The sequence below is a fragment of the Anopheles gambiae genome, chromosome 2 (genome assembly GCF_943734735.2).
Source record: "Anopheles gambiae chromosome 2, idAnoGambNW_F1_1, whole genome shotgun sequence".
In the NCBI taxonomy this organism is placed as follows: domain Eukaryota; kingdom Metazoa; phylum Arthropoda; class Insecta; order Diptera; family Culicidae; genus Anopheles; species Anopheles gambiae.
In genome coordinates, this window is record NC_064601.1 from 107,460,009 (window position 1) to 107,479,236 (window position 19,228).

General features: G+C 49.8%; 5 protein-coding genes and 1 non-coding gene across 8 annotated transcripts in view; 3 read left to right on the forward strand and 3 right to left on the reverse strand.

Moving 5' to 3' along the window:
• LOC5667367 (putative uncharacterized protein DDB_G0291608) overlaps positions 1–4,930 on the forward strand; it is an 81,632-nt gene extending 76,702 nt beyond the window's left edge. For all 3 annotated transcript variants that reach the window (XM_001688088.2, XM_061640957.1, XM_061640958.1), the window contains one exon: positions 1,848–4,930. In XM_001688088.2, the coding sequence (XP_001688140.2) occupies positions 1,848–2,976 (1,129 nt within the window). In that variant the 3' untranslated portion in view covers positions 2,977–4,930. The remainder of the gene's footprint in view (positions 1–1,847) is intronic.
• Positions 4,931–9,627: 4,697 nt separating this feature from the next.
• Positions 9,628–9,700, reverse strand: Trnav-cac (transfer RNA valine (anticodon CAC)). The gene has a single exon. It is a non-coding gene; the product is annotated as a tRNA-Val (tRNA).
• A 180-nt stretch (positions 9,701–9,880) lies between these two features.
• Positions 9,881–11,314, reverse strand: LOC1270264 (small ribosomal subunit protein mS35). The gene is made up of 3 exons (XM_308945.5): positions 10,999–11,314; positions 10,844–10,928; positions 9,881–10,764 (listed from the first exon to the last, which is right to left on the reverse strand). The coding sequence occupies exons 1-3, from the start codon at positions 11,129–11,131 to the stop codon at positions 9,960–9,962; spliced, it is 1,023 nt and encodes a 340-aa protein (XP_308945.5). The 5' UTR covers positions 11,132–11,314; the 3' UTR covers positions 9,881–9,959.
• A 491-nt stretch (positions 11,315–11,805) lies between these two features.
• Positions 11,806–16,648, reverse strand: LOC1270262 (kinesin-like protein KIF18A). The gene is made up of 5 exons (XM_308943.5): positions 16,510–16,648; positions 15,094–16,407; positions 12,844–13,948; positions 12,646–12,768; positions 11,806–12,528 (listed from the first exon to the last, which is right to left on the reverse strand). Exons 1-5 carry the CDS (start codon positions 16,600–16,602, stop codon positions 12,347–12,349), a joined length of 2,817 nt encoding a protein of 938 aa, XP_308943.5. The 5' UTR covers positions 16,603–16,648; the 3' UTR covers positions 11,806–12,346.
• LOC1270263 (ribosome-recycling factor, mitochondrial) lies at positions 14,067–15,079 on the forward strand. The gene has a single exon (XM_308944.4). It carries the CDS (start codon positions 14,169–14,171, stop codon positions 14,988–14,990), a length of 822 nt encoding a protein of 273 aa, XP_308944.2. The 5' UTR covers positions 14,067–14,168; the 3' UTR covers positions 14,991–15,079.
• Positions 16,649–16,927: 279 nt separating the features above from the next.
• LOC1270261 (lariat debranching enzyme) lies at positions 16,928–19,089 on the forward strand. The gene is made up of 2 exons (XM_308942.5): positions 16,928–17,395; positions 17,488–19,089. The coding sequence occupies exons 1-2, from the start codon at positions 17,199–17,201 to the stop codon at positions 18,965–18,967; spliced, it is 1,677 nt and encodes a 558-aa protein (XP_308942.5). The 5' UTR covers positions 16,928–17,198; the 3' UTR covers positions 18,968–19,089.
• The last annotated feature ends 139 nt before the right edge of the window (positions 19,090–19,228 follow it).

Sequence of the window (19,228 nt, forward strand, 5' to 3'; positions counted from 1 at the left end):
AACGGAACTGTTGGTTTGATTTGGCCGGATTCGAAGTCAGAATAGCTATGATCGGAAATGGTTTTGAGCCGTGGATGCGATTCCGACAATCAATCACTAGTTGTTGAAAAATTTTCTAGTGTGTGTATCAAGTTATTTTCATTCCTTTTTCGTTTGTAGACAGTTGAGGCAATTTTTTTTTTCCATACAGAATGTGTAATCGAGTGTGCAAAAAATTATGCTAATATTCAGAATTTAATCGAAACATAATACGACTGAGCTTGCATTCGATTCAATGATTCTTAAGGGTCTCGATTGATATGTACCTTTGTGTAGAATAAGTTTATGAGATGTTATGGGTACATTCATGTTAGCTTCGAAAAATATACCAACAGAAGGATTGTTCTTCTCTTGAAAATTTAATACACTTTGACAAATAGTAATAACAGATTTATGGTTTGCAGTGCTTTTAGCAATTCTCAAAATACTCTCGCGGGCCGCATTCAGAATCGACGCGGGCCGCCAGTTTGACATACCTGATTTACATGAACGTGAACGTACTAGTATCTTTCATTTACATGAACTGAGCCGTGAATCTCGATTCATTCGTTCATTTCAGTTTATGAAAATATCGTAAATGGCTTCATTTCACAAGAAGAATTACTTGATTACATCTTGTAAATTATTTGGCAGACAATGACAATCTTTATTTCGACAGATAGAAAGTTCTTTTAGTGAACGATCTGGTCATACGGTTCACGTTCATATTTGTATTGGATGATGTGAACGACCAGGCGTACTAGGATGTTTTTCATTTCGACGGGTAGGACGTTTTTTTCATGACCAACTCAGTACATTTTTATGTATGAAGAATCGACGAACGGAGATTAGATGAACGTAGGTCGTTCGTTATTTAGGACGAATTGAATGAATCGTACAGATCTGGTTCTTGAGGCACAACTCTAATCTCTACTACAAGTATCCTTTTACTACTCCTTTACCTTTGGGATCCAAGTCACTCTCTGGAGCGCCTAGAAACTCACTTTTTTGGATTCAAATCACTCACTCTCTGGAGTAGTGGTGATGTGCTCTCAGGGGCGTACCCACGACTCCCATCCGACGCCGGTTATTGTTAGTTCGATTCCGACTTTGGTAAAATCGGAATCAATAGTTCCGCCCGGTGTCGGTGTCATCCAGCGTCGAAGTTGTTCGTAGTCAGAGTCGACCGGATCCGAATTCTGCCGGCATCAGAGTCAAGCTCAAGTCGGAGTCGCCAGGAGTCTGAATCGTCCGAAGTAGGAGTCGTCCGGAGTCGTTCAATGTCACTAGCAACGACAGCATCCTTGCGCCGGTATTTTCCGGCCCCTACACTGACAGCCCCAGTCTACTCCGACTGCTAATGCGAATATTGCTGGTCGGTCCTACCTTCTGGAGTCGGATCAGAGTTTACTCCGGATTTTTGCTAGCTTTTCCTATTACTACTCTGAATCGTCTAGTGAGTGATTCACTCTTTTTGGATTCATATAACTCATTCTTTGAGGCTACTAACAACTCGATCCTTTGAAATTCGATTCCCTGATACAGTGTGAATAAAAACCGGCTAGCTATTGAGGTATTAAAAAAATTAACCAGCAGATGCATATAAACACATCTTTTTGTTATATTGACAAGTAGTACACTTGGAGAATTTACCCAACTCACTCGTTCACTCTTATTCCATGGGCCCATCTCTATTATGCAGTAAACTGTTTATCTTTAATTAAGTCGTAATTAGTTATTAGTGCCCAGAGTTGCCAAAGAAACTTCACAATAAAAACACATTAAATTAATCTTCGCTTTTTCCTCTTCACCTCCCCACCTACCCACAGTGACGATGAAACGAACCCGATGAACATACTGCGGAAGCGGCAGCGCGAACAGCAGGAGGACGCCAAGGACGATCTGCACGCGTACCTCGACCTGCAGCAGATGGCCGTGGCGGCCCAGAACTCGCACGCCCAGCTCCAGTACCAGCAGCACCTGAAGCTGCAGGGGCACGGTCCGTTCGGGGGCCCGCCAGGGACCGGCTTCCCGTCCGCGCACGATCCGATGGGACTGCATCATCTGCAGCCGCCGCATCCGCACCAGCGCGACCATCAGCTGCCACCGCCGCACGGCGCCAGTCAGCCGGGCGGCGGCGGCGGCGGTGGTGCCGTCGGCCAACCGGGCGGTCCGGCCGGCCAGCAGCACGGATCGCACGCCGGCGCCGGAGCCCACCACCATCACCATCCGTTCGGGCGGAGCGGCATGCCGACCGGTGGCCACCATCCGCACCATCACCCGCACGGACCGGGCGGCAGCGGTGCGGCGGGCAGTGCAGCAGTAGCGGCAGCCGCCCTCCAGCAGCAGCAGCAGCACGGTGCCGGCGGTGGTGCCGGGGGCGGCGCTGCCGGCCATCCCCATGCCCACCACCACCAGCAGCCGACGCCCGTCGAGTCGCCCATACCGGCCGCCATGTCGAACGTGGAGGTGTCGTACGGGCTGCCGAAGCGGTCCCGCGTCGGCTACGACGGGGACGAGGCGTCCCTGTCCAACTTTAACCTCAACCGCACCGTCAAGTACCAGAACAACCTGGAGCATCAGGCCCACCTGGACGAGCACGGCGCGTACGGGCTGTACGTCGGCGAGGTGCTGCGCAAGCTGCCGGAGCGAATATCCTCGCTCACCTCGCTCAAGATCATGCAGCTGCTGTACGAGGCGCAGGTGCAGTCGTTCGATGCGGCCCCGTCCAGCGCCGCCGCCACACCGAAACCGTCCTCCCAGTCGAAGGGGGCGGGCGGTGGTGCCGTCGGCGAACCAAGCAATGGGCCGGCGGGCGGTGGCGGCGCGGCCCCCGCCTCCTCCTCATCCATCGGCAGTCTGCTGGCGAACGGGGGCGGTGCTACCAGCGTCGCCTCGTCCGAGGGTGGCCGCCAGTCGACCGAGAGCGCGGAATCGATGAGCAACAACAAGGACTAGGTCCTGGCCCTCCCGTCCACTGCCGTCTGTCCACCGCCACCTCCTCCTACCCCGTCCTCGGCGTCGCTGGTACACTGGTGGTAGGGAACGGCGCGGCGGTGTGTTGTGTCATTAGGAAGCGAGAGGAGAGAGAGAGAGAGCGAGGGAGAGTTCGTCGCCCGCGCAACTATCATTTCATTGTTTTAGTACTCATCACACACAAACACTCTAACACATCTACTCTATCATCAAGCTCTGGCGGCTGGCGCGGGGCTCAGTCGAGATCATCCAGTTCCTTCAACTCTCCAAGGAAGGGACGATGTGCATACATAACAGTGTTTGTCCTCATCTGTGTCAGCATCTCAACCACCATACCCGTCATCCATCCAGCTTCCCTTCTAATCCCCTTTTTCACCCATCGCTCCCATCTGTTGTAATGATAATGTAGCTAAAGTTATTGATAGAAAGTATTTAGTTTCGTTTTGTGTAGTTTTAAATGTATTTTCTAAAGTATAAAAAAGTTTATATATTTTAACGTGGGTACGTGCGTACGTACAACGGGTACCACCACACACCCGAAGTCGATTTGCTGCGCGCCACCCCGACGGGACCCTGCCGCGGTTTGCGCACTCTGACACTAAGCCATCTTACATCCAGTCACATTGTGTAAAATGTCCCGTTTTTGGTCGACAAACTCTACTATTCTAGCCTTGTTTTTTTTCGGCTTTTACCAAGATAGACACGAAGCGCAAGAAAAAACGCATCAAAAACAAGCTGAATGTTTTGTTTCGCTAGCGCTCGCTAGATGGCGCGTCCGTCGCCACAGAGAAAGAGAGAGAGAGAAAGCGTGCGCGCTCGCAATTTTCAATGGCGGGAAACTAGGTTTCGTGTTTTGTTGTTCTTCTCGCCCTTTCTGTTTGCCCCTTTCTTTTTGGCAGGAAAGTTCGCCAGAAAAGCAAACCTGCGTTTTTAGCGTGTGTAGCAATGGTGAGACGATCAAAGGTTAATCCCCTCTTAGCGCTCGAAGCGCTTCATTTTGCAAGAAGTACATTTATATATATATATTTCTCAAGGAAAAGATGAAACGATTATTGAATTTTAAAATGCTTCTCATCAATGCTGCTGCTGCTGCTGCTGATTCCCCTTTGCGGGTTCGGCAGCAGAGAAGAAAGTAGGAAGAAGAAGAAGACGTATGAATTTCCTCCCATTTCGAAATGCTATGCCTCGAAAACGGTCGTGTGTGTATTAATATCGGTGTAAAGCCCCCGCGCGCGCGCGGTTCTCTCCTTAGCGCACTTAGCCGTGTTGGTCAATTGGTCGACGTCCAACTCTTATTTGTGCTAATTAGAATCTTCGAGGGTTCCGATACGGCCGCCCACAACCACACCCTCTAGGGGGAGATGGGTGTCTGGGGGCGAGTGTATGTGTGTGTGTGTCCCACGCACACGCCTCCGCTAATGGCCGAGAGATATACATATATAAGTATGAACATATTAAAAACAAAAGAAAAACCAATCAATACCTTCTGTCTGTCCTCTAGGTTTAGCCGATGTGTATGTTGAGAGAGAAGGAGAGAGAGAGAGAGAGCAAAACTTTAAGCATTATAATACAACTCCCCCCCCTGAGAAAGGGGGCCGTAATTAGAAAGCAGCAAGCGGTGGGAGAGGTAGAGGAGCAGAAGTTTAGAATGAAACAGAAGAGGAGAAAGCTCATCCTCTCTGGTATGTTAGCCATGTAGCCGTGGAGTAATAGTAGCAGGGAAAGAGAATTAAAGCGGAATTACATCGAGGAAGAGGAAAGGTGCGCGTGTGTGTGTACCAGACACACACCCTTGTTCGTGGGGTGTAGGATCGGAATTGCAGTGTGTACGCTTTTCCGAAAGGAAATAGGCAAGGCAGAATAGCAGAAACAAAGAAAACTAAACAGCAAAACAGTAAAATACAATAAATGTTTCAAAACATCATAATGAAAAAAAGGATTTATCACTATTTTTTACCCATTTCTATGTATAATATCACGAAGCAAGTGCTTCATCATTAGGATGCGGGGGATATTTAATGTCCAAGCTTTTTCAATTACTTAATATGAAAAAAATCAGTTTTGTTTTATTTTAATTTCGTTTTGTATTTGTTCTTCTCGTGTTTCTTTTATGTGTGAAGTCAATTCCGGACATTCTGTGTATTTGAAACTAAAACAATTATGGCCCACACTTCTATTGAATGAGTTAAACTTAGCTTTCATAAATTTAGTTATCATTATACGAAACCTATTTTACAATAGATGGTGCGGTTTGGCGCAGACTGCTCACTTTGCTTTAAACGTAGAAGGAAAGAATCTGACACGACGGGAAATACAGCGTGTGATCGTTTGGTTTGAAATCTGTTTATTGCAGGTAAACATCGTTCTTCTACTCTATTATCTTACTTTTCAATCTGCGTGTGATCGTTGGTGGTAAGTTTTCCCTTATCTTTTCCTGTGTTGCTCGTCTCCTTTCAGAATCAGAATCATTCATAGCCGTGATCTTCCTAGTGTAATAATCGGCGACATGTTTATCGCTATATCTTTACCATTCCTGCGCTATCTTTCTCCTTTGTTTACCCTTCGTAGGATCCTTTCAACATCATCATTCAACTGTATACACACGCTCGTTTCGGTGTCGTATCCGCCTAAACGCTTAAGTTGTTATCGCTTGGGTCCTTTTTCCGGGTTGGTTTTCATCATGATTTGAAAGTGATTTGCTGTCCTATGTTAAGGCGCTTAAGGCATTTCTTTTATTATTTATTTATTTAGGCGTAAAAGTGGACTTTTCAGAAGGATGCTATTTTATTGCACCACGATCATCGTACGCCTCGGCGGGCGATCATGAACGTTTGGGCCTGTCGTTGTTGCGTGTCTCGGAATTGCCCGGATGGATTTGTTTTCAGATTGTTGCATTATCGATTGAAAAGGTCGTCCTAAGGGTAAAGCGTAAAGGGTAATGCTATAAAACGAAACTTGAGAAAAAAGGCTCATGTGGTCGGAGCGGAATTATCTCATTTTGAATTCAAAAATATCCGTTAAACTAACTTTCTTTAATTGTCGGGTTCTCAAAAATTTTGAATCAAATGAAATCCAATCAACCTGTCCGGAGTTTAAAGGCCGGGCTACATTGATCGTACTCCGTAGTGTAATTTCGATTTTCACTAGCGCATCTGGCGGCGGCTGACCGAAGCATTTTGTCAAACAATTTGGTGCCGCTCCAGAAAACACGTTAATTTTCCATGTTTTTTACTTAAATCGGAGGAGAAAAGTTTTGTAAAACGTAGATACACATGTCTTGCACGCATTGCATCCATTTTTGCAATGGAAAACGATGGAAAAACTACTAAATTTTGAGATCCGGCAGGTCCATTCCCTCGATGACCAAAAAAAGCTTCCACCAGCCGCCGCCAGATGCGCTAGTGAAAATCGAAATTACACTTGGGAGTACGATCAATGTAGCCCGGCCTTAATGATGGAATTAAACAAAAATGCCACAAAATGCTAAAACCAACAATAATGTATAAAGTTCATTATTACGACAAATATTATAAAACTTGGTAGAGAAAGTGGATGAAATTAAAAATGTACTGTATATGCCCATTTCACAAATTTAAATAACTGCTTTAAAAATTAACTTTAAGTAATAATAAAAGCGTAAAATCGGGATTCATTCTAATGGGACCACTGGAAATTAGAACAATCCCTGCCAAATATATCAAAATGGCCCTATAAGTAAAGGAAAAAAACTCCAAATACTAAGTGGAGACTGCTCGGTCAGATCTGTCTTCTCTACGATCGCTTTACGACCTGCCCAGGACGTAGGATTCGTTGCGCTGCTGCTGATACGACTGTTGCTGCTGCTGATGCGCGAGAGCGACGGTCAGAAACTGATACAGCTCATCCAGTATGCGCTCGTCGCGTCCATCTCGAAGCCCGGCGGCCGGCGTTGATGCCGAGCCTCCCGCCCCAATCCGATCCACGTCCTGGTGTGCCCGTACGAGCGGTAGCTTCACCTTGTCCACCAAACCCACCACAGCGTTCACCAGACACACGAGAAAGGACATCGCACCGAGCATCAGTACGGGATGCAGCAGAACGTACAGTTGCAATCCAAGCAAACCGTGCTGCTGTTGAGCGTGGTGATTGTGGTATGGCGGATACAGCGCGACCGTATCTAAAATCCCCGCCAGCACGTTGCCATGGTGTTGTTGCTGCTGCTGCTGGTAATGATGGTGGTGGCCGTGTGGATTCCATCCCCAGTTGGCGCTGCTGCTCCCGTGATTGCTGTTGTAGTACGGCTGCTGTTGTGATGGTGGTGGCCAATTTGACGCATCGTCCTCGCCGCCATGATGGTGCCACTCGCCGTAGCTGTCGTAGTGTCGTGCCGGTACCGTCGCCAGGAAGGATCGGTTGGGATCGTCGCCTCCCGACGTCGTCGTCGTCGTCATTGCTGGTGTGTAACGTGTCCGACGTGGTGGTGGTATATCATTTGTCGAACGCTTACGGGCAGGCAATAACGGGCTGGTTACAAACGCTGATGTTGTGCCGTGCTCTTGCCGCTTTTGATCGATGGAGGCGGACGGTGATAGTTGTTGTTGTTGTTGTTGTTGAACAAACAGACGATTATTGTAATCCGAATGAGCCACCATCAGATACGGGGAAGGCTGGGATGATGGAGCAAGAGGAGTAGGACGTACGTGGTCGGAGATGGAAGGTTCTGTATTCACAAGTGGTGCCGATTCGGGAAAGCGTTGCTCGCTGGACAGTCCATGGACGGTTTCCGTCACCAAATCACCAAATACAGCACCCGAGAAAAGCCCTAGAACTAAGAAGAGCGCCAAAGGGCGATCGTCTGCACCCACAATGGAACACATTTTCACCAGCTGCGTGTGCGAGACACCTCGAACCAAGCACTACTAATCCTGCAAGTTGTACAGCACGACGCTTTATAACGATCCCCACAATCTTCTTCGGAGCTATTGTCGCCAAGTTGCTCCATGGGACCGTCACGGGTCAGTTATGGCGCATTCGCACGAAAGAATAGATGCAGCCTTAGAAAAGGCATGCCCTCCTGTTGACAGGTGCATCTCATGACAACGACAACGGTTGCACACGGCCTACTAAGCCCAGACGATGAGATGTCTAGGGAGAGTACTGATCTGGAGTTGTAAAATGAGAGTGAATTTGTTGAACACACCTTCATTGTTTGATTAAAGGGCGAAAGGCAATCGTTTTGATATATAGGCCTCAAATAGGATTAACGAAGATAAAAGAGGGTAAGTAAATGGGGTTAACTGGGGACTAGAGTGTCTTCATGCTGGTCTCTTCGTCTTGGTTGAATGGTAGCCACATACTCGAATATGTAAAAAAAGATTTGACTCAAAGTATATCGGTTAAAAAAGAACAAGTTAGCCGATATACACCAATTACATAAGGCAAAAACTTAAAATGTTGGACCCACTCCTCCCCTAGTGTAACAAAATATAATGTTGGAAGAAACCCTCCTTCAAAATAACCTAACACAAGTGCGAGAAAATTTATAGCTTTCTCTCTGTTACTATGTGCTTATCACATGCGCTTATCATACGAGAGAAAGGATGACGAGCGGAGTGTGTATCCTTTCTCTCACTCCTTCCGCCTTTGAGGGAGGCTGCGACCAATCGAAACGCCACTAGCGTTGACCAATTTTCAAAGAATCGGACCAGGAGATCATCCAAATCAGGAGGTAGCTCTATCGATCTTTCTAATCGATCGATTTGTCTCGCTCTCACTAGTGTGAGAATATTTGTAGCTTACTCTCTCTGTTACTAGGCGCTTATCATATGCGCTTATCATACGAGAGAAAGGATGACGAACGGGGAGTGTATCCTTTCTCTCACTCCTTCCGCCTTTGAGGGAGGCTGCGACCAATCGAAACGCCACTAGCGTTGACCAATTTTCAAAGAATCGGACCAGGAGATCATCCAAATCAGGAGGTAGCTCTATCGATCTTTCTAATCGATCGATTTGTCTCGCTCTCACTAGTGTGAGAATATTTGTAGCTTACTCTCTCTGTTACTAGGCGCTTATCATATGCGCTTATCATACGAGAGAAAGGATGACGCACGGAGTGTGTATCCTTTCTCTCACTCCAATGAATGGAATCCAGCGTAGACCAAATTTCAAAGCATCGTAAGTCGTCATCCATCAATTACGTAACGCAAAAATTGCACAATTTGCGACCCCTATCGCCAATAGTGTAATAAACTATAACGTTGGAAGAACCGACGTTGGTACGAACCGGTGTTGGTATGTAACGTTGGTAAACCGACCCCCTAGCAATGACGTTGGTGCTATTTGGTCCTATTCGGTGAAGTGGTATATAAAAAAGTAGCGAAATCCGTATTAGGCTAGTCCAACCGCGAAGGATGTTAAGTAAAGAAGAAGAATCCTCGTTTACATATTACTCACTTGTAAATCGATGAAAAAAAAATGGCATTACGTAACAAATGCTAAACTTCCCCCTCTCCTCCATGTATCTCCCATCCCTACAAGCGCTACTTAATTGATGGATGACACCTTAGCAGCTATTCCAGGGAACAGGAAAGCAAATGAGAGTGTTTGCAACGAATAAAGTCAAGAAAAAAGGTTTACGCCACAAAAAAGCGCTCTTGTTTCCGCCCGGGTTCGAACCGGGGACCTTCTGCGTGTGAAGCAGACGTGATAACCGCTACACTACGGAAACGCTTGACGAAAGCCGCGCTAAGTGCGCTTTTGAATCGATGCTCGCTTCGTCTCTTTCTCTCGCCAACTAGTCCATTCTTTTACTTTCTTTCTCTCTTTCTTTCCTCTTCTTTCATATCGGAAAATCTCATTTTCTTCCTATGCCATCAAATTGCATAAAAAATCCAAACCACCGTTCCAATTACAGACACAAAAGTCGTTATTATTTATTCCACCTCTACTCACTACCCTCCTCTCCTCCCCCCCCCCCCTTCCACTCCTCATTGCGCCACCTGCTCCGCCTCGGCCAAACCGAGCAGCGCTAACGTTTGCTCCTTGTACTTGGCTATATTATACTCGTTCTCGCCCTCGTTGAACAGTCTCGATACCGCCTCCCCGTACGCTTCCGGCACCTGCTGCCAACCGCTGTCTCCTTCCTTCCGGCCCCAGTTAAGCGTCGCTTCCGCGTTCCGTTTGCTGCGGCTCTGCTCGTAGTCGAAAAACTCCATGTCCGCTTCGCACTTGGTCGCCTCCCACGGTTCCACCGTGTTCGACTCGTGGTACAGCGCGGTCAGCAGATAGATCGCGTAATCGTAGTTCTGCTTCTTGAGCGGGCACCGGTCCGTCACGATCGTGAGCAGATCCGTGTCCGGGTCGTACCGTTCGCCCACCAGCCGCAGCAGCTTGTCGCGCGCGTGCCGATCGAGCTGCAGCGCGCCCAGCTCCACCTGCACCGTGACGATGCGCGACAGCGGATTGCGTATCGTGGGCAGCGCGTGGCAGTAGTCGGACGTGACGCACGTCACCGGATAGTGGGCCCGCATCTTTTCCTCCGTCTCCAGCCCCTTCGGCCAGGGAGTGCAGAACTGTTTCAGCGCTTCGCACTGCCGCTTGATGACCGGGGGCGTTAAATGCAAAAAGTTCGGTATCTTCATCAGCTCCGCGTTGGCAAACTTGCCGGGTGACATTTGGTTGCGCTTCGTCACGTATCCCTGTCGGATCGGGAGCGGCACGGCGGACGGGTTGAACGTGCGTGGCCCGGGCCATACCGCACCCCAGTCCTGGTCCGTGGCCATCTGCTGTGAGCTGTGGTGAGTGAAAAGGAGCAAAAAAAAACAGGTCAATTAACGACTGTCGTAAGGGGACAGTGAAGAGAAGGCCATACCGAGCCGGTGGAACCTCCGGACGGGTCGCTTTCCGGCGAGCTAGCCACTGTGACTTTGTTTGCTTCAAGTTCAGCACACGGAACTCTAAAAAGGTACAAAAGAAAGCAATATTATAGGTAAAGGGGATTACATTTTACCCTCTCCAGCTACAAACCTTCTTCTTCGAGACCGCCCGAGCGAGCGCCGTCCTCCTGCAACCGGGTCGACTGCAATCGAATGCCGACCGTCTGAACCGAACGGCTCCACAGCAGCGGCCAGGGACCGCAGGCACGTGCAAGCAAAGCCATCTCAAAATCTCGTTCTGTGCCTGTGTTCCGTGTATTATTTGCTTCCGCCCAAAGCCCAGCCTCCAAACACGCTTAAGTAATAATTTCAGCACCGGTTTTGCCGGACGCCGAGCGGGTGGTGGAATTTGTTGTTGATTTCGATTACCTCATGAGCGAGCTGCGCTGTTTTTCGGTTTGACAGCTGACTGACTGAAGTGCGGTCAGGTGCCGAACTAAACGAAAGCTCAAACTTAACGAAAGCAAATCTGCAGTCGGGCATTCAAAAATGTCGTTACATTTGAAAGTAGTGAGTGGGATTAATATGGTTTGTAAAATGGGTCAGTTTTCGTGGCAAAAAGCCATATGTTTTGACTATCTTCTTAAATCTTATCCACATGAAAGCAATTAAAATCATCTTTTTCATATTTTTTGCCTTTTCCCTGACAACGATGAGATCGATTGTTGCCACGTCCGAGTACATCGGCATGTTGCTTAGAGGTTGCAACAAATACTATCCCAATTTGTTTATTTGATAATTTTATCATAACCGTGACCATTAAATCACAATTTCAATACGGATATGAATTCATTACCATAACTCAATCATTCATGCATGTGTTTGATTTAACAAATAGATGGATGGAAGACAAATACTATAACATACGACAAAACAAGATACGCATGGCATGCTTCGGTTAAATTTTACTCAAATAGATTATATTTTCTTTTCCTATTTCATATAAGCCGCCGCTCTCTGCTTTCCATCCTCTGTCTGTGCGCTACAGTGCGTAAAACTATTTCCATCATACAAGATCGTTTTTCTAGTTATGAGATTGCAACTTAAAAATATAATATTACGACCTGTTCTCTCATTTTTTTTATCTTTCTGTAATTTTATATGCATACAATACAACAACAAAAAAAACCTGTCGAGTTTTTTTAAAACGTTCAACGTCCACCCGATGTACACTACACGCACGCACGCACGCACAGCACAGTACAGCACAGTTTGATTGTATAATTCGCTTTATCTAATAGTCCATACAAAATATATAACAATCACGGCACACCATGCGTAGTGCAATGTGCAAAAAGCAGTAGTAGTAGTAGTAAAGCCATTATGCTGTAAGCTAATGTAAGCTATAAATAAAATAAATCATTCACTTGGTCTGCTTTTTCCGGTCATTCAGCCGCCGCCGCTGCTGCTGCTGCTATTCTGCCATTGATTCTTCACTTCTATTTCTTCACGATACCCATCAGCCGATTGTGACGATTTCGGTCACTGTCGCTGTCGAAGTTATTGTTCGCTGCACGTGGTTTGGGCAGTACGGCAGAGGTACCACCACTAGTTGACGCTTGCCCGTCCTTTGCCTTCATCATCCGGTACCGATTGATGACCGAGCTGGCGGAAGAGTTTGCTGCAAAAGGTTCCGCAGAACGGAGAAGAAGGTTTCGTTAGCTTCGAGCGCACAAGACAAAACAATAGGAGGGGAGCGGGTGCAAAGCATTTCAATCGCTTCGGCCACCATACTAACTTCGGCTGGTAGATCGGTTAACGGTGCGAGGACTTTTCCCTATCCGCTTGGGGCTCTTTTTCCTGTTTTCCTTGCTAACCGAGAGGGTCATTTTGCCTCCCTTCATCGAAGCACGGCGCAGCACTGCAAAAATACGGATGGAAGATATTTCAGTAAAACAAACGCAAAGCAAACGCTGCAAACGTCAACCACAATTACCTTTATCCAACACCTGCGGGTCAACGTTCGATTCCACAAGCACGTTGGAAAACAGCGACTCCGTTTCCGAGTCCTTGTTGCTGCAGATATCAAACGTCGAGTTGGCGATACTGCCGATGCCGCTCGAATCGTCCGACACGTTCAGCTTGTTCTTGTCCGCAATGTCGCCCGACGGTGACTGTGGTACCTTCTTCTTCGACAAGGAGTCCATCATCGCTTGGCTCACGACCAACCGTGGCACCTTCAGGCGATGGGAAACGGTTGCCGTCGTTGTCGTCGCCGTCGTCTTGCCCGTCACTTTTGCCTGCTTCGTCGGTGTCCGGCGGGAGATGGGTGGCCGCGACAAAATGCCACCCCCGGCCAAGCTGGTGGTCTTGAACGACATCGTTCGGCTAACCATTTTGGGCTTTTTGAAAATGTTGCGATCGCTGGCAGTGTCCTCGTTTGCGCTATCGCCCTGCAGCGAACACGTTTCCGGTTCCGATTCGCTGCCATCGTTCAGCTTCGACCGTTTCATAGCACCACCAGCTGCTCCACCGACGACAGAGCGCATCGTCGAGCCATCCTCATCCTCACCGTCGGGCGGGAAGTCTACCGCATCCTCGGAACAGTCGGACAGGTTGGCGATGTCGTCCAGGCTGTTGCTGCTGAGATCGATGTCGTTCCGGTCCTGCTGCTGACCGTCGTCGTCGAAGAAGGTGACGCCCCGCTGCCGCTGGTTTAGCTTCACCAGCCGCTTCAGCTTGTCGTACGTCACATTATCCAGCCGGTCCATGCTACGGAGCAGCAGATAGTTCTGCTGTATGATGTCGCCGCTGAGCACCATTATGTTGTGCCACAGTTTGTTTTCCTGCGCGTAGGTAAACGACATCTGCAGCACGTGTTCCTTGTAGAGCGTCGCTTGCAGTGCTTCGATTTCCGCATCCTTGCCCGTTAGAATGCCCTTCAGCACCGTGGCCAGCTCGCTTTGCGCAATCTCCTTCCGGAGTGCGTTGCGACTGCGCAGCGACTGGCGGAACCGTTCCTGCCAGCGAGTTTTGTCTGCCTGCTGGTTGGCGACCTGCTTGCCGCACCGGTCGACGGACGCTTCCATCTTTGCGATGTCCTGGAAAGGAAATGATAGAAAAGAAAAGGTCCAGCAACGGTTAGTTTTGAACGAAAATTTTGAATCTGACAGTTGGTCGCACGAACAAACACAAAACAAACAAAAAACACCACAAAGAAGTTTGACGTTTCCCAGCAAACGCACGGCGCATCGCAATTTCGTTCGCAATCATAACAAAAGCAAAGTTGGAAGGAAACAATTTAAACATTCGACGGGAAACATGTTACGAATAACAGCACTGCTGCGAGCGGCCAGCTTTACAGCGCTAGAATTAAACGGTAGCACCATCGTTCGTGCCTTCACAAAGCGTTCCATCTGCACAGCACTGCGCCCCGTTCGATGTGAACTACCGGCAGCGCCAGTCGCCAGTCTTACCGCAGCAAAACTCCAGCCACCGCCGACGGTACGACACTACGCCAAGGGCAAGGACAAAAAGAAAGACAAAAAGGGTGCAGCCGCCAAAGTACAGATCAACGAGGAGCAGCTCGGCGGCCTGATCGATCTGGACGGGCTGCGAACGCAGATGGAAAAGAGCCTGGCCGCCATGAAGGACGATTACGTGAAAAATCTCTCGCTCCGGTCCACCACCGGGTCGATCGAAACGCTGCGCATCACATACGAGGGCAAAGACTATCAGCTGCAGGAGCTGGGGCAGGTGGTGCGCAAAAATCCCAAAACACTCGTCGTCAATTTGGTGGCCTTCCCGCAAACCATCCCGGTGGTGCTGCAAGCCATCCAGCGCAGCGGCATGAACCTGAACCCGCAGCAGGACGGCACGACGCTGTTCATTCCCGTGCCGAAGGTGACGCGGGAACATCGCGAAGGGTTGGCGAAGAACGCCAAGGTGCTGTTCATCAAGTGCCGCGATCGCATCAAGGACGCTCAGAACCAATCCATCAAGAAGCTAAAGAAGCAGTCCAACGTCTCCGAGGACGAAGCATTTCAGGCGCAGGCACAAATCACCGCCATTGCGGACGGGTTTGTCAAGGAGGCAGAAAAGCTGATGGAGCTCAAGCAGGCGGAACTGCTGGGCGATAAGTAATGCAAGCGAGAGTAGAAATTGTCGTCCCGCCTTCCCTCCCCTACTGCCAAGTCGAATAAAGCGAATGATAGTGAGTTGATTAAAGCTAAGCACAGTCTCTTACCTCATTCAGATGGCTTCCGTCGAGCGTCACGATGCGCGCAATCGTTTCCGCCTGTTCCTTCAGCTTGACGCGCATGTTCAGCAGCTTCTCCTTGCTCTTCAGCGCGATCAGGTGCTGCAGCGCCTGGCGCATGCTGGCGTAGCAGCTGTCGATGCGCGACACCCAGGTGTTGAGCAACGTTGCGTTAAGCGCCAGCGATGGGCCTGGGGCCGCCGCCGCCGCCGCCTCCTGCTCCTTCTTGCGCAGCTGCTCCTCCAGGTCGGCCACCTTCGCCCGCAGCCGCTCGAGCTCCTCCGCCTGCTCGTTCACCTTCTTCACCAGGAACTCCTTCGGCACGTTCGACGGCACAATGTTCTGCCGGACGGTGGTGCGGATCTTCTTCGCTCGCGACGCGTACTTCAGCGTGTTGTACGTATCGTCGTACGTCAGCGACGATGGCGAGATGTTGGCGATCATCACCGTCTGGCAGTTGCCCCCGAGGCTGTCCTTCAGGATGCGCGTCAGGTTCGAGTCGCGGTACGGGATGTGCTTCAACCCGTCCGCCAGCTTGTTAATGCAGTTGCCGAGCGCGAGTAGCGATTTGTTAATGTTCGCACCCTCCTTGAACCGGATGCCGACGCCCTTGGTGCTGGCGGCACGCTCGCTGCCCGCCAGATCGATCATCGACAGCTTCACCGCGCGCTTCTGGCCCGTCTTCTTCTCCACCATGCGGATGTGCACCTGGAAGATCGCATGGCTGCGGCTGCTTTCCGCGTTCGCGTCCGTCGGATGCTGCGTTCGGTTGCGGTTGCCCAGCGCCAACAGCTCCAGCAGCTCCGTAGCGTTGTGTATCTGCTTCAGCACCAGCCCGCTCATCACCACGCCGTGCGAATCTTCGCGCAGCTTCAGCGGGCCGGATTTGGTGAGCAGATTCATTACCAGCTCGTTGTACACCTCCAGGTACGAGATGCCGATGTCAAACTTGCGCACCTCGCTGAGCGATTCGATCTGGTGGAACAGCTCCTTCACGGTGAGGAAGGTGATGCCGGGGCAGGTTTCGTTCCCCAGCATGGTGTGCGTTTTGCCTGCCCCGGTCGCACCGTACACAAAGACCGAGCAGTTGTACCCGTTCATCACCGACTGCACGAGCGGTTTCATGCACACCTCGAATATGTCGTTGTTGGTGGCCGTATTGTCGAACACGTCGTCGTACTCCATGGTGAGCTTCTTCTTCACGCGCTTCGTTATGTCCCGGTGCGTGAGCTTTACGCCGTGGAAGAAGAATTCGTCCTCGTCCTCGTCCGGATCGAACATTAGCGTCGACTTGTCGAGAACCTGCAAGAAAAGCAATCGCCTGGGTGTTAGCACAAAGCACAACTTTTTCACAGTGTTGAGCGGGTGGAAGACACAACACCCCACACCCTTCCGTTCACGCACCTTGATGATGTTTCGCGGATTGCCCTCCAGTTCCCGCTCGTTGAACGGGCGAACACGCACCGCGACACGGATTTTCCGCGAATCGGTAGACATTTTGTTGGATGTTTACTGTGTCGCTCGGCTTTCCCGGCAAACGGACAATCCAATCAACACACACGCACACCACCTCTTTGCAGGCGTTCGCTTTGTCTAGCACACACACGCACACAGCACACCTCCTTCTAATATCCTTCTATTTCCGCCGCTCTCCACAAACTATGTGTGCTTGGATGAACGCACTTGTTATTTAACCTCGATGGATAGTTTACACCTGGCCCGTAAATTTGTTCCTCGCGCTGTTTACAGAACGATCGCTGCAGATCGCATCTTTTCCCAGGCTACTGGCGTCATTTCGAAAGCCGATACAAATGTCCGTTGACAGTTTGTATGCCAACGACCAACTGCTCGAACGTGGGTACACATATTGGCCGGCAATTGCCCCCGAACGCCCACTGTGACAGCTTGTTCGAGCAGCGCACTGCTCGAAAGTTGATGACAGTAGAGGGTAGAAACCCAAGGTTTATAGTGTGAAAAGCGAACGCGCATTTGTTGACCGGCACAGTGAACAGGATAGGAACAAAAACAACAAGCTACGAGCGGGCTGTGTGCGTGTTTTTTAAATACTCTCTACTTTAAACGCGCGTTTCGTGATGAAGATTGCGATCGAAGGATGTGCGCACGGTGAGCTGGAGAAAATATACGACCTGATCGGCTCGATACAGGAGGAGCAAAACATTACGGTCGATCTGCTGATATGCTGCGGAGATTTCCAATCCACGCGCAACCTGCAGGATCTGCAGTGTATGGCCGTCCCGCAGAAGCATTTGGATATGTGCAGCTTCTACAAGTAGGTACAGCATGGGGGTAGCTCGAACCCGAAATCTGGATGTTGTCAGCTTACCCCTCGTACGATTTCTTGCCCCTCCCCCTTCTCGACAGGTACTACAGTGGGGAGAAGAAGGCACCCATCCTAACGCTGTTCATCGGAGGCAACCACGAAGCGTCCAACTATCTGCAGGAGCTACCCTACGGTGGCTGGGTAGCGCCCAACATTTACTACCTCGGCTATGCCGGCGTGGTCGACTGCAACGGCATCCGGATCGGGGGCATTTCAGGCATCTACAAGGGGCACGACTTTCTGAAGGGCCGGTTCGAGTTTCCTCCGTACGACGAGGGCAGCAAGCGCAGCGTTTACCACCAGCGCCAGATTGATGTGTTTCGGTTGAAGCAACTTTCGCCCGGTGTCGACATAATGCTGTCGCACGACTGGCCGCGTGGCATTACGCGGCACGGCAACGAGACGCAGCTCCTGCGCTTCAAGCCCGCCTTCCGCGAGGACATCGAGAGCAACCGGTTGGGCAGCATGCCGTGCGAAGAGTTGCTCCGGAAGCTCCAACCACCGTACTGGTTCGCGGCACATTTGCACTGTAAATTTGCGGCCCTCGTGGAACACCCCGGGGAGCGGTGTACAAAGTTCCTAGCGCTCGATAAGTGCTTGCCGAAGAGGCGATTTCTGCAAATCCTAGACATTCCGATCGTGGAAGATGGAGATGGTGGCGAGGCGAAACCCGTACAGTTGAAGTACGATCTCGAATGGTTAACGGTACTGAACCTTACGAATCATCTGATCAGCATCCGCACCACCAATGGGTACATGCCGGGTGAAGGCGGTGGTGGTGAACGATTCAACTTTACGCCATCGGAGGAAGAGAAAGCGAAGGTGCTGGAACGGTTCGGCAACGATCTGACCATACCGGACAATTTCGTACGAATAGCCGAACCGTATCAACCGAATCAGGATGGTACGGTCGATATGCGGTCGATAGAGCAGCCGCAAGCATATTTAAACCCGCAGACGACGGCCCTTTGCGATAAGCTTAATATTGACGATCCGCTGCGGCTCGCGATGCTGATGACGGGCCACAAGCTCAACACGTCCACGTACGTCGATCGGCAGTGTGATAAGGAGGAGGAGGTACCGATCAAAGCAGCGGCGCGAGTCCCGAATGCCGACCAGCTCGAGCTTGGCGATGAGGACGATGATGACGAAGCAGCTGTGGAGATGGAAAAAGGAATAGAACCATTAGAAAGCTCGCCAGACAAACCGCAAACACCGGTACAACCGAAACTATCGCTGTCCTCCCTTTTACCTGAACCGAAATGGCGACAGGATGCGCACGATTCGGACCTGTCGACCACGCTGAATGATTCCACGCCGAACTGCAGCTTACTAAGCTTGCCAACGCCGCAGAAAACCGGGGACAATGATACGTCCATCCTGTCCGAGTCGGCACTAGCGGTGAACGATTTGAATTTGTCCAGCCCGGTACAGCAGCAGGAGCAGCAGCAGGACAATCCGCCCGTGAAGAAGTTTAAGCGAAGAAATGAAACCATCTACGCAAAGGACGATAGTGACTGAGGCGGAAGGAAGAAAAAACGATAGATTAAATAAATGGAAAACAATCTGAACTTGTACAGAGAAATAACTAATGAATTTTAAATAAAAAAAAAATAAAAATGAAGGACTTTAAGTAAAGAAAACCGGTGGCGCTGTCCGTTGAATCACGTTAAACCAAAATGCATAAGGATGAGTTCCATAACTGATATGGTTCTGCTGTCCTGTTCTAGGACGAATATAGCTATGCGTTTGAGATCATTTACAGAACCAGCATGAGGACAG

What these genes read in the sequence shown, in the direction of transcription:
- LOC1270264 (XM_308945.5), bottom strand. Translation starts at nt 11,131, where the DNA reads ATGGCTTTGCTTGCACGTGCCTGCGGTCCCTGGCCGCTGCTGTGGAGC. An exon ending in GGGCGGTCTCGAAGAAGAAG is followed by an intron (nt 10,929 to 10,998) that starts GTTTGTAGCTGG and finishes GTACCTTTTTAG; the next exon opens with AGTTCCGTGTGCTGAACTTG. An exon ending in CCGGAGGTTCCACCGGCTCG is followed by an intron (nt 10,765 to 10,843) that starts GTATGGCCTTCT and finishes CACTCACCACAG; the next exon opens with CTCACAGCAGATGGCCACGG.
- LOC1270263 (XM_308944.4), top strand. Translation starts at nt 14,169, where the DNA reads ATGTTACGAATAACAGCACTGCTGCGAGCGGCCAGCTTTACAGCGCTA.
- LOC1270262 (XM_308943.5), bottom strand. Translation starts at nt 16,602, where the DNA reads ATGTCTACCGATTCGCGGAAAATCCGTGTCGCGGTGCGTGTTCGCCCG. An exon ending in ACGGAAGCCATCTGAATGAG is followed by an intron (nt 13,949 to 15,093) that starts GTAAGAGACTGT and finishes TTTCCTTTCCAG; the next exon opens with GACATCGCAAAGATGGAAGC. An exon ending in TAACCGATCTACCAGCCGAA is followed by an intron (nt 12,529 to 12,645) that starts GTTAGTATGGTG and finishes AACCTTTTGCAG; the next exon opens with CAAACTCTTCCGCCAGCTCG.
- LOC1270261 (XM_308942.5), top strand. Translation starts at nt 17,199, where the DNA reads ATGAAGATTGCGATCGAAGGATGTGCGCACGGTGAGCTGGAGAAAATA. An exon ending in GATATGTGCAGCTTCTACAA is followed by an intron (nt 17,396 to 17,487) that starts GTAGGTACAGCA and finishes CCTTCTCGACAG; the next exon opens with GTACTACAGTGGGGAGAAGA.